Raw genomic sequence first — 14,101 nt, 5'->3', positions numbered from 1 at the left:
ATTCATGGGAAAGGACCTAGCCTGCCGCTGAATCCCCTTAACCAAGGGATCCACCTGTCTAGCCTCCCCCAAAACCGCCTCTGGCTGATCAAACTTGAGGGTGGAAGAAATCTGCTCAATGAGCTCCGCAAGCTCCTCCCTGTGAAAAATCCGCACTACAGAGGGATCCTCCCCCGGGACCACCAACTCCGGATCCTGAGGCCCCTCAAGCCCCTCAGGGTCCCCAATATCACTGAACACACCTTCGGATCCTACCGGGGAGAACCCCTCCTCGTCATCCCACTCAAACCGGGGCCTCTTCGCCAGTGCCGCACTAGCCCCCTCCCCTAAAGATGGGGGACCAGCCTTCCAGGCTTGAAAAAGGGTCCAAACAAAATCCGGAGGAAAACCAACGCCTCCTGTACCCTCAGGCACCCCCTTCGGAGCTGATCCGGGAGCAGCAGGGCCAAAAACAGCTGATTCCGCGGGACGCGCGGAATCCAAAATGGCGGCCGTTCCCGCCAAAACTAAATTCGCTGAAACCGTCCCTGCCGGCGCTCCTGCTGTCCCCGATGCCCCCGAACTAGCTGGGGCCTCCGCAACCAACACCGGGGGTGCCGCCATCGGCGAGGCCTGCTTTGGTTCGCCGCACAAACGGCACTGACCTCCCGGCGCTTCTATGCCTCGGCGCGAGCACGCGCGACAGCGGAGAAGTTTGCCTGCCATGCCCTCGAAGCACACCACCCGCTGTGCTGAGCGGCGCACACGCTGTCTCTCACAGCTTCCCCCCAACAAAGAATCGCTCTGCTCTCTTTCGCTAGCGATAGGAAACGAACCTGCCGTCCGTTCCTATCTACAGAAAACCTCAGACGGCTCTTAAAGAGATATCACCCAATTTCTCTTTCTTTCTTTCTTTCTGTCTGGCAGCTGAAAAGTGGGGGGCTCTCAAGGCTACAATCAAAGAAAGCAGCCGAGGCACAACGCTGCCAGCATCTCCAAGGAGAGCAGCACAGGGGGAGGGACCTGAGCACAGGTGTAACACCCCAGGGGGAAAAACTGGGCCCCACCGGACCCAGGGCCCCGAAGCACTTTTTTTTTTTTTTTTTTTTTTACCACGTACAGGGAGTAGTCCACACTAATAACTTAGGCAATAAGAGAGGAAACTCCTCAACTAAATAATCAAACTACCTCACCAGACTATTGAAGACTGCACAGGCTGTCCATCTACCTCTGCTGAGACTGAGAAAATACTGGCTAGTGGATGTACTGCACAGGTTATATATACAGTATTCAAAAGCTCAGTGTTTCTCAGTCTCCCTCTGCTGGTAGGAGGACATAACCCATGCGTCTTGACCGGTCTGGAGGGTCGTGGAGGAAATGTATATTGTTCAATGTCGAACAGGGGGGAGGAAGGGGATGGGAGGGGAGTAACGCAGGGGGGAAAATGTTATGATGGTGTTGAACATCTTGACCTTGATTGTTTATTGAAACAAGTCTTTGATGCTTTGCCATGATGTACGTGTTGTGTTTTATACTTGCCATCAATAAAAAGGATTCAAACATAAGTGTTGGAAAAATAGTTTTGGATTTTTATTTCTCATTATTCTTACCTATATATACATGGTATACGTATTACAAAACCCATCTCCCCAACAAAATTCCTCAGGTCTTAGAGTAAAGGGATTAAAGTGCTTAACATACAGTGGAGTGGGGGTGGGAGGCTCCTTCCCATTTACAACGAAAGAAGTCTCGCACCTAAACTGTGAAAGCCTCACATTAAAAAAAAAAAAAAGCACACATGGCTCAATATTCAAAGCAAGTTATGCATTTGCTAATGGTTGGCAAATGCATTATCTGGGTACTTTCAAAAAGTATACATATTTATTTATTTGCTGCATTTGTATCCCACATTTTCCCACCTATTTGCAGGCTCAATGTGGCTTACATTGTTCCGTCATGGCGATGCTATTTCCGGAGTGAAAGATACAAGTGGTATTACATTAGAGATCATGATTGGCATAGCAGATTAAACAGTCAAGTATAAAGAGTTCATATTCGGAATTGGGGATACGGTGGTAATGCGTTAAAGTTCATTCGTGGTAGAGCAGTCATTGGTAGTCTAGTATAGAGAGTTGGGTTTTATCTAGTTCAGGCCTGAGCTTCGTTGACTGGTAATTAAGCTGTATCGTTGTGGTATGCCTTTTTGAACAGGTTGGTCTTCAGTAATCTTCGAAAGTTAGTTAGGTCGCAGATTTTTCTGTCATATCATTGAGATGTTTAATGTACTAAGTGGGCATCTATTATCTGTATCAAAAGGAGAGGGGCAGAGGTGGTGTAGTGATATTCAGTTGCTAATAAGTAAGTTATCTATTTTAATTTAGGCCCAGAGGCGTACCAAGGGGGGAGGGGCGGTCCGCCCCGGGTGCACGCCGCTGGGGGGGTGACACGCGCCTGTTGGCTCCGAGTCTACTCGTTCCCTTCCTGCTGTTCCCTCTGCGCGGAACAGGTTACTTCCTGTTCTGGAGCAGAGGGAGCAGCAGGGAGGGAATGAGCGGACTCGGAGCTAACAGGCGCGCGGCACACCCCCCCCCCCCAGCAGGTAAAAATGCACCGTGGGGGGAGGGGGGGGGCGTAGTTTCGCCGGGGGGGGGGGGGGAGCGCAACGGCGATCCGCCCCAGGTGTCAGCCAGGCTAGGAACGCCACTGTTTAGGCCTGCTATCCTAAATCTAAATGCACAGTGCTGGTGTGGTCATTGCTTTTGGCTCCTTGACATTACTCATTTGCTTCCCCTTGTTCCTTCTCACCCAGTATTTCCCTCCCCTTATTGTCTTGTCTGTCTGTATTATTTTTAGATTGTAAGCTCTATTGAGCAGGGACTGTCTCTCTATGTCAGGTGTTCAGCGCTGCATGCATCTGGTAGTGCAATATAAATGCTAATAATAATATTCAATGGAACTACTTAAACGGATACTTGCTATTGGACACAAATATTAAGTTAGGCACAGGGGCTGCAGCTTAACTTTATATGCTGGCCGCCCTGGCAGAATACAGACCCAAATATTTTAGCCCCAAGGACTTCTTTTGTTGTTTTATGAAAATTTTGCTGCCATAGGATGGATGCCAGCGCCACCATTTTCTTATTTATGGCTTTTTCTCTCGTTCTCAATAATTAAATTTCTTTGGCTGTGAGATGAGCTGAGTTCTGAAAATTCAGGCAATTTGTGAAAAATTTTTTTACCAGCCTTGTAATGACCACTACCACCATTATTCATAGGCAAACAACCCAGACCGAGTGTGTCCGGGGGTCATGGGCAAGGCAAGGTGCCCACCAGTTCATGCCTCATTCCAGAAGTCTGGGCACATACAATATGTCCCTACAGGATCAAACAGATACACTAATCTTGTTTACAGTTTAACCTAGCTGACAATACATGAAGGGGCTTATTTTTGAAACAGAAAAACAACCAAAAAATAGCACAAATGGACAGACTTTTTTTTTCACAAAAACATCCAAATCGCTAGTTTCAAAACTAATTTTTAAGACTTTTTTCTATGCAGTTCGTCTAAATCTCAAAGGGGTGAGTTGGAGATATGTTTTGGGCGGGACTAGGGTGGGCTTAAGATCTGAACGTTTTTCTGCAATAATGAAACACTGTGAAAACATCCAGGCCAAAAAACCAAAATGTTTTTAGCTACACCTGTTTCAATAACAACAAAGTAATGAAAGGTGCCCAAACTGATCAGATGACCACTGGAGAGATAAAGGCATGACCCCCCCCCCTTAATACCCCAGTGGTCACTGACCCTTTTCACCCCCTTGTGAAAGAGATAGTACATACCAGGCTCTATGACAGCTGCAGGTATAATGACCAGTCCTCTTACAGCAGAAAGCAGGTCCCTGGAGTAGCCTAGAGGTTGGTGCAGTGGACTGTACAGAAGGGGACCCAGGCCCATATCCCACTCTAACTGTTACACTTTTTGGTAGAACGTGTGAGTTCCCCTGTGATACCCTGAGCGCGGGAGGGCCTGTGGAATAACACAGCCAGAAAAAGGATACAAGTGAAAACAAGTATTTTTTTTAGTTTAATCCTGAGGCCTATTATGTCACAGGACCAGGCACAAAAGACGGGCGGAGTCTTTCTGAGGAGTAGCCTAGTGGTTTGTGCAGCGGACTTTTATCCTAGGGAACTGGGTTTGATTCCCACTGCAGCTGCTTGTAACTCTTGGAAAGTCACTATAAGCACCTGTATATAATATGTAAACCGCTTTGAATATAATTGCAACCACCACAGAAAGGCGGTATGTCAAGTCCCATTCCCTTTCTTCCCCGAGTAAATCCAGACCTTGGAGCAAGGCTTGTCAGTCTCAAACAAAAAGCAAAAAAAGCGGCTTACGTCAACCAGGTCACAATTCTTAATCATAGGTGGTGGTATACACTGGGGCTTTGATTCCTTCTTCTCTCTGGGCCTTCTTAACAGGGTTGCCAGCTGGGAAAATTTTTCCCAGCCCGAAACAGCCGTAAACCCGCCCAAAAACTGCCCGAAGTCAATCCCCATCTTCCGCGTCACCGAACCCCGCCCCACATCACCTAACCCTGCCCCCATGTCACTAGCCCCGCCCCCTACGTCATCCCTGACGTCAGCCCCGCCCCTGAAAGGCTTCTATTGGTCCAATTTGGACCAATAGAAGCCCCGGAAAAGCTTCTATTGGACCAAATTGGACCAATAGAAGCCCCGGAAAAGCTTCTATTGGACCGAATTGGACCAATAGAAGCCCCGGAAAAAAACGCCGAACTCGCACAGCGGCGGCGGGAAAACCACCCAAAAAAACGCATCCTGCGGCCGGCGAAATTTTCCTGCCACCGCTGGCGAAAACCACCGCCCACCTGGCAACCTTGTTTCTTCACCTCAGTCAGGCCCCATCTTATATACTTCCTGGTTTTGGCTCCAAACCTCCTCCCAGCTCCCTTCCTCTCAGGCGGGACTAGTGTTCTTAAGGTGGCTCGGGCTAAGGGACCATTCTTAAGGGTGAGGGGCAGAGTTCTATAAACTCATTCACAGCCCCAAAACCCACAAAATACCTACTGAACCCACATATATGTGACACCTGCAAGCGTGATGGTGTACAGTTGGGTACAGTACATTTTTGCTATTTCTGGAGTGCTCACTATCAAACATATAAACGGCAAATGACCGTACTCACTTGCAAATGCGCAGTACAGACTTCCCTCTCTGTCCTGCCCTCACGTCAAGACATCATGACGGCAGAGGGCGGAACAGAGAGGGAAACGGAGTCCAGTTGTCGGACGCCGCCTGGAAAGGAACATCGCGCGAAACAACCTCCACCCTCCCCCCCTGCCGCCGTTCCTGCCCCCCTCTGTATCGGGCCCCCTGCACTGACCTGACAGCGCCTCTCACCTCTGTGTGGAAGCGCTGCAGGCAGCAGCAGAGTGATCTGCTGCTGCCTGTAGCGCTTTCACACGGAGGTGAGAGGCGCTGTCAGGTCAGTGCAGGGGGCCCAGCACGGAGGGGGGAGGGAGCGGCAGCGATGAGGGTAGCTGGACATGGGGGGGAGGGCAGGGGGAAGAGGCCATGGTTGCTGGACTTGGGGTGAGAGCAGGGCACAGAGGAGGGTTGCTGGACATGGGGGGAGGCCAAGGGAAAGAGGAGGGTCGCTGGATATGGTGGGGAGGATTGGTGGACGGGGTGTGGCCAGGGGAGAGAGGAGGGCTGCAATACTCACCCATTTTTTTACGGGCTTAACGGCTAGTACAATATAAGAGGATTATGCTGTGATATGTACCTGGGACCTTTTATGTGAAGTTCACTGCAGTGCCCCCTAGACTGCCCCACTGCTCTGCTGGGATGTCAGTCTGGCCAATCTAGTAAGACTGCTGACATCCCAATGGCTTGTTTTTGTGCATTTTAACTTTGGACGGTTTTTTTGTTTGAAAATGACCCTTAAAGAAAGATGCACTGAGCACAAAAATGTCTAAAATAGGGCAATTTTCAAAACAAAAAGATATATGTTTTTCTGGTTTGAAAATGACCATGATCAGCACTGGATTTTTCAACGTTTTTTTTTTTAAACAAAATGTCCAAAACCAGACTTGGATGTCATATTGAAAATGCACCTGAAAATGTATTAGTTTCTGTTTATCCTTATTTTTTTTTTTTAAATAGCTGATAATGGATTCTTACCTGGAATCTCCCCCTGAGGCTACTGGTACTATCCTAGACCATTTGGAAGAAAAACAAAAACAAATTGATGTGAAAATGCTTTAAAGAAAACATCCTGACTAAGATGCCTCTACATTATAAACCTGATACTTAGTTCTATCATAGGAAATATTATTTTACTAAAGGTGGGTTTTGTATAAACTTAAATGTTCTCAAATAAGTTATAAAGGGCAAAGTTTCATACTCAAGCAGGTTTCAGAAACAGGAAGCTAACACTTTTGTCTAGACCTAGTCAATCTGTTCTCCTGGTTTCCGAACTATCTCCTCCTCTTTCTCACACAGTAAAATGGTCAGCAGACAGATAGGATTATACAAGGATAGCAAACCACTGCCCACCATCTCTACTGAGGTTGAGCCAAATAATGGGCTTAAATTACATGAGGAATTTACTAATTTTCAGAATAGCCGAGCATAAGATACAGAGGGAACTTTTACTGGAGGATACCAGTGACACCTTATGTGTGACCCTCCCTCACTTTCCTGTCCAATATCATAGTTCTACCCTTCACTCCTTCACTGTGTTGTCCTATCATATTCACCTTTATACTTTCCCCTATTTTTGCTCTGTAAACCATCTAAATGGTACATCCGTAGAGCGGGGTAGAAAGTGTGCAATAAACTTGAAACTTAATAACGAACTCAGAGTTCCATTAGTCTGCAATAGTTAAGTTTGGTGAACCAAACCTGGAAGCAGGAAAATGGACCAAATGACCTCTCGAGATCCCTGCCAATCCTTTCAGTGATTCTATCAGATCATTTTTACAATCCTAATTATTACATAGTATTAGGCTATAATGTAACTGCAAGGGCGACACCGAGGCAAAATATAAGACATCACTGTGCAATAAATATAACATTTCCATACCAGAACCACAGGTTGAATGGAGGAAATCATACAGTTCTTAGCTCCCCAGTCTTCAAAGGCTGGATACATTCCTTTCTCAAGGATATACTGCTCCCCAGTAAAATCAGGGCCCTCATATGCTACCCACCTGCAAGAGAATATACAAAAAAATCAAATACGAAAGTCGCTAACACTTCCTTTTAGTCAGGCCTGGATTTAACGCACAGGAAACTGCCTACGACACCAAATTCTGAAGGCACCAAATGATTATGTCGAAGAGACACCAGCTTCTACTTAATGTAATGTTATGGCACTTTGGTAATATTCTCTCCCCTCCTCTCCCCATCCTGCTTATGGGCACCAAAAAGCCAAGTTACTCACCTGTAGCAGGTATTCTTCTCACATATGGGTGATATGATCCACAGAGCCCAGTACAGACACTGCCTAGAGTACTGTCACTTTAAATCTTTGAGGCAGTGCCTCCACTGCGCATGTGCGGGTGCCTTCCCACCCTACACATTGAGTGCAGGGCCAGCAGTACAGTATAAAAGCTAAGAAGACAACTCCAAGGGGAGGGGGAGGGATGTAAGAATATATGCCTGCTGTCCTCGGAGAACATATGCTACAGGTGAGTAACTTAGCTTTCTCTGAGGACAAGTAGGAATAATATTCTCACAGATGGAACTCACTAGCTACCAGGCTCACAAAAAAACATGAATTCTGCAACTAAGGAAGCAGAAAAGTTTTAAAAACCAAATTAAAGGCCACTTACACACCACTCAGCACATTAATGGACCGTGTCTTCAAGCCATATCCAGTATCATCCAGGTTGGAAACAATCCCCAGCACATTAATATTGGAACCTTTACTGCCGAAATCCTTCTCTGTGTACATGATGATGTGAGGCGCTGAAAAATCCTGCAGGACAAAAACCACACTATTAACCATTTGACATAGAGTTATGATAGTTCTTCTATCTACTCCCATATCAAAATTCGTTGAGTGAAAAGTTTCCTCCTGTTCCTTTTAAAAGTAGTACCGTGTAACTTCCTTGAATGCCCCCTAGTCTGTGTACTTTCTGAAAGATAAAAAAATCAATTTACATTTACCCGTTCTACACCGCTAAGTATTCCGCAGATCTCTATCGTATCCCCCCCACCCCCAGTCGTCTCTTTTCCAAGCTGAACAGTCCTAACTTCTTAAGCCTTTCCTCATATAAGAGGAGTTCCCATCCCCTTTATCATTTCGGTCAACCTTCTTTAAACTTTTTCTAATTCTGCTATACCTTAATTGGTGCTAGTACCCACCATGCAAAAATAATGTGGGTACAAGCACCAATTCACACACTCTTATATCTACTATTCATATGCACATGAGGAGTATCAGAATTTCAAATTTGGCCTTTAACAGGTTATTGGACCTGTTATCAGCCATCTCATTTCAAGTCCCAACCTTAGGTCTTAACTCCTCAATCATTTACTCCTTTTAATGTGCTTAACTACTTATTTACAAAACTTTTTAAATATTTCAAATTTATTTAAACTTTTATCATATAGTTTTACTTCATAAAAAATGCATCGCTAATGCTATACAACATCACTATCAAAATATAATCGAAATCACTAATATAAACTGGATCACTTCCTTTCAAAACCAAAATATAAGTGATCTAACAAAAAGCGCTTAGGCCTCGATGAATATGGGTGCTAGAGGCCATTAGAGCCAGACTAGCGCCTGCATTTGCTAGTGTTGAATGCTGAGAGCCAATGAGCACATTAAAGAACAAGCTCGCCGGCTCACAGCACAATGAGTATGCAAATCCATACTGATTAGGATGCTCCCTATTCCTCCCAACGCTCAGCGGACAAGGCACCAAACAAGGGAGCTCTTTCTGTCAACCCTACACCAGCTCAGAGCTGGCGTTAGGGTTGAGCCGAGGAATGGAGAGACTGGTGTTGCTGGTGGCTTTGCATCTCGGGTAGGCTCTCTTTGGAAGGAAACCTATCCATTACGCTCAGAAGCAAAATTACAAGTAAAGTGAGTGATCCAGTCACTGCAGCTGGGGATATTCATCAGGCTGACTGAAACAGGAATTTCAGGGGAGGCGTAAAGATACTAAGCCAGACAGAAAACATAAATGGAACAGAGAAAAGAGCAGCTGAAATCTGGGAGAAATGTAATACTGGGGGAACTACTTACTTTTGCTCAAATTCGATGAGTCTGCGATGCCTCCTCTTTCCCTCCTTCCCCTCTGGCGTTCTGGGCATGTGTTCAAGAGCTGTGCTTAACGCACAACTCTTGAGCACATGCGCTGACACTACCCTCCCGCCAAACTCTCTAATGCTCAACTCTAGAGTGCACCTACATTTGGATCTCATTAGCGTTGAGCATTAGGGAGTTCCTTTGAAATGCTGATCTGGTGGTATTTTTCCGGCTCTGTTTTGCTGGAGTTTTGGGCATCTGCCCCTTAGCTTTGTAAATTTTGCAGACGCTGCCTGCTTCACCGTTGGACGCCGCTCGACACCCACACATCAAAGCACCAGGCTCTACTGTAGGGCCTGGTCCTTTAATGTGTGGGCGTTGAGCGGCGTCCAATGGTGAAGCAGGCAGCGGCTGTAAAATTTACAAAGCTAAGTGTTTTTTATTAGATCGCTTTTGATTTTGGTATTGAAGAGAAATGATCCAGTTTATACAGTGATGTTGATCATGTTTTGATAGTGATGTATAGCATTAGCTGTGCATTTTTAATTAAATAAAATCTACACGTTAAAAGTTTAAACAAATTTGAAACATTTTGAAATTTTTGTAAATAAGTAGGTAAGCACATTAAGAGGAGTAAATGACTGAGGAGGTTAAGACCTAAGGTTGGGATTTGAAATGGGATGGCTCATAAGAGGTCCAATAACCTGTTAAAAGGTCAAAATAGAAATTTTGATACTCTTCATGTGCATATGAATAGTAGGTATAAGAGTGTGTGAATTGTACTAGTACCCATGTTATTTTCGGATGTTTAGCTTACTTTTTTGTCTTTTTAATTACCCTGTATTTTGTGGTTTATATCTTAAGATACGGCAACCAGAATTCCACACAATGCTCAAGGTGTGGTTGAACCATGGAGCGATACAGAGGCATTATAATATTCTTTGTCTTATTTTCTATCCCTTCCCTAATAATTCTGTACAGATCTGAAACCCTCAGGCCCTGATGCTCAAAACAGTGCTGGAAAATAACACTGAAACAACGCCGAGAAAGAGCTCCCCAATACTCAACGCTAATGGAATGCAAATTTTATGCACGCTATTAGTGCTGAGGGAGGGCAAAGTGCTGCTTTCCTGTCTACAGGTCAGATTGTGTTTTGTTTACAGTTTAAAACTTTATAAAATGATATATTTATGCTGAGGCAGATACTGGTAAGTGTGAAGTTTTTGTTACAGTAACCGATTATGATTTTGCTTACAGTATAGATTGTATATGTATCACAGTATACTACTGATTTGCAACTAAAATGTATCACATAAAGTTTTTAAAAAAATCAATATTCAAGGGAAGAAATTGACCATCTTGAGATGGGGGGGGGGGGGGGGGGAAGGAATTTGACTGGACAACAGTCCCTTTTCTGGGCAGGAAAATGTGCAGTGAGACTCTGAAGGCACCTTCTAATGCCAGCTTGAAGCTGGTGTAGGTTCTACAGCAGTAAAAACTCTCTTACTAGCTGCGCTGTTCATTGTGCATTGGAGGGACTAGAAAAGTCCCTCCTCTGCGTTTATTTTGAATGTCATTTGCACTGTTCTGCAGTGTGTGTGTTACTTCCCGCGTTGTTTGCCTCTAAGCATGGTGTGTTTGCAAATGTGGGTGCTTGTCTGGCGCTAATAGCCTCTAGTACTTGCTTTGCTTCTGAGCATTGGGGCCCCAGAGTTTTGTGTTTATGTGTTGTGACATTTAATTAACAATCTACTTGCCTGACTTTGCTTTGAAATATAACAATGTATTCAGTTACTGCACAGCAACAATGGAATATCATCCTCAGGATGTGTTCTAACTAGAAATAGTATCTTATGATAAAAATCATACACTTGTGAAAAAAACAGTGTGTTTTAAGCATGTAAAATGTATTGGATATGTTCCTGAATTATGTTCCAAGTTGTATTTCTCCTGTTTGGCTAGCAGATGTTTATGCTTAAAGCTGTTACAGAGGACTGACTTGTCTTTCTTTATTTGGCACACAGATGATAGGAAGTGTCTGCTGCACGACTAATATTCCGCCAGTGTCGTTATGCTCATATTAGCCCTCTCCTCAAGTCACTTCACTGGCTTCCTATCCGTTTCCTCATACAGTTCAAACTCCTCTTATTGACCTATAAGTGCATTCACTCTGCAGCTCCTCAGTACCTCTCCACTCTCATCTCTCCCTACATTCCTCCCCGGGAACTCCATTCACTGGGTAAATCTCTCTTATCTGCAGTCTTCTCCTCCACCGCTAACTCCAGACTCCATTCCTTTTATCTTGCTGCACCATATGCCTGGAATAGACTTCCTGAGCTGGTACATCAAGCTCCATCTCTGGCCGTCTTCAAATCTAAGCTAAAAGCCCACCTTTTTGATGCTGCTTTTAATTCCTAACCCTTATTCACTTTGTTCAGAACCTTTATTTTATCATCCTCACTTTAATATTCCCTTATCTCTTGTTTGTTCTGTCTGTCCTAATTAGATTGTAAGCTCTGTCGAGCAGGGACTGTCTCTTCATGTTCAAGTGTACAGCGCTGCGTACGTCTAGTAGCGCTTTAGAAATGGTAAGTAGTAGTAGTGATGTAACCAGTTTTTATTTGAAACCTGACTGTTCTGGGCTCTGTTTGGCTTGAAGTTTTGTCAATTACCCAGCAGATGCTGACTGTTGCTTCAGTCCTAGCCAGGAAGGAAAGAGAGACAGATCTCTTTGCTGAGGCTCTGTGAACAGTTATATGTCCTGACCTTCCCAGGTACTGTTTACATAGTATATAGATGTTTAGTTAGTGTTACAATTGATCCATACTTCAGTTATCTGTTATTATTTGCTAACTGCACATTTTTTGTTCAGTGTTCAATTTTTATGAGAACAAACAACATTGTTTGTTCTGCCTGTCTGGACTGATAAAGAATCCTGGTGGTTTGTGTGTTGGGTCTGTGAGTGTTTTCTGGGAACTGTGGGACCACTAGGAGTGTGGCTCCGGTAACCTGGAAATGACTGGGGATAAGTTGAGAGCGGGAGACTTGCCCAGAGGCGATTGTGACCCAGTCGGAGGGAGAAGGGTGCTAGTGTAGAGCACAAGCAGCAGGTGCAGGCTGACCTGAGCTTTGCTGGGGATAGATCCTCTAAGTGGCTGTGGGGTAACCCCAGGCAGGTGGCTAGGCGTTTTCTGACACTTACATTTACCCCCAAGCAGAAGTGTACACAGGTATGTTACTGTGTGGTTTTCACATGTGCAAAGAAAAACAAAAATAAGTCATTTTCTGAACATCACCTCAATCTTTTCTGATGGAAGATCATTTATTAATAATAAGAATTACCCAGCTTTTCAAAAAGCTATGTCAGTGTGTCTCACCCAGCTGTGGAGGAAATCAGTAATTCAAAACTCTATGCTTGTGCAGTCTAAGCCCTATTGAGACACTGACAATGGTTTCAACTCATGGGGACAATAAGCAGGCAAAGGTAACTCCAAAAGACTTACAGTTACAAGAGGTCGTAGTGATTGCAGCTGGCCGTCATAGCCGCCCCAGTCGTTCCACTCCTGATAATCACCTTCTTCCAGGAGATACTGATGCCCCTCAAAGCCTGGCTTCTCATATGCAACCCAGCTAGAGATGCAAAGCAACAAATTCATTTTTTTAGTTTAAAGTCATATTTATTGATGACAAGTAAACGACAAAGAGTACAAGCAAGTAATAATACTCATCAAATTTTCAACATTTTCTGCCACCCACCCCAACAATATTGGCAACAAAAAGTAGTCAGAGGGTCTGGATTCTTATGACTCTCTCAGAAACAAACAAACAAACAAACAAACAAAAAAAAAAAAGACCACAAATATGCACTAAGAAAAGAATTAAATGGCCATTTTATTTTTTTTTTATTACATTTGTACCCCGTGCTTTTGCACTCATGGCAGACTCAATGCAGCTTACATGGGGCAATGGAGGGTTAAGTGACTTGCCCAGAGTCACAAGGAGCTGCCTGTGCCTGAAGTGGGAATTGAACTCAGTTCCTCAGTTCCCCAGGACCAGAGTCTACCACCCTAACCACTAGGCCACTCCTCCACTCCTCAATGGAGGAGGATGAACAGTGGAGTGCCACAGGGATCTGTACTGGGACTGGTGCTATTTAACATATTCATAAATGATCTAGAAATTGGAACAATGAATGAGGTGATCAAATTTGAAGATAACACAAAACTATTCCAGGTTGTTAAAAACACATGTGGACTGTGACATACTGCAGGAAGATCTTAGGAAAGTGGAAGTCCTCAATACAGCTTCTGCCTCTGTCTAGACTGAATGCCTAGTCCAAGGCAAGGATCTGATTTCCTATGATAAATGTATGCACCCTCATGAAAGAAGTACATGAACTACTAGAGGAGGTGGCAAGACTTAGAAGCATCTGTGTCAACCGGAATTTCATTCCAGAAATGCATGTTGAAACATTGGTGATCTACAGGAAAGGGAGAGAAGATTCAATGGAGAAAGAGGTCAACTGGACACAGGTTACCAGATTCTGCAAAATCAACCCCCAACTCCACCTTCTATTGAAATGAAGAATCGGTTCACAGCCCTGAATGTTGAAGAGCTGAAAACATCTGAAGAACAGGAGGAAACAATGATCAAAAATCCCAAAGCTGCTGAATCGGTGGCCAATAAGAAATGAAAGGTATTGGTGGTTAGTGATTCTCTTCTAAGGGGTACAGAAACACCCATCTGCCAACCAGACATGATGTCTAGGGAGGTGTGTTGTCTGCCTGGTGCCAAGATTCAAGATGTAACAGAAAGTTTGCCGAGACTCATCAAGCC

The 14,101-nt window shown here is 44.6% G+C and overlaps 1 protein-coding gene across 1 annotated transcript in view; it reads right to left on the bottom strand.

Moving 5' to 3' along the window:
* Nucleotides 1-14,101, bottom strand: part of CRYBG1 (crystallin beta-gamma domain containing 1) — a 262,927-nt gene that overhangs the window by 63,527 nt on the left and 185,299 nt on the right. Inside the window, exons 11-14 of the mRNA XM_030199173.1 lie at nucleotides 12,769-12,895; nucleotides 7,836-7,981; nucleotides 7,085-7,211; nucleotides 6,181-6,213 (exon numbers count right to left, since the gene is read on the bottom strand). Of these exons, the coding sequence (XP_030055033.1) occupies nucleotides 6,181-6,213; nucleotides 7,085-7,211; nucleotides 7,836-7,981; nucleotides 12,769-12,895 (433 nt within the window). The remainder of the gene's footprint in view (nucleotides 1-6,180; nucleotides 6,214-7,084; nucleotides 7,212-7,835; nucleotides 7,982-12,768; nucleotides 12,896-14,101) is intronic.

This window comes from Microcaecilia unicolor, chromosome 3 (assembly GCF_901765095.1).
Source record: "Microcaecilia unicolor chromosome 3, aMicUni1.1, whole genome shotgun sequence".
In the NCBI taxonomy this organism is placed as follows: Eukaryota; Metazoa; Chordata; class Amphibia; order Gymnophiona; family Siphonopidae; genus Microcaecilia; species Microcaecilia unicolor.
This window is presented reverse-complemented; position numbering and strand designations above follow the sequence as displayed.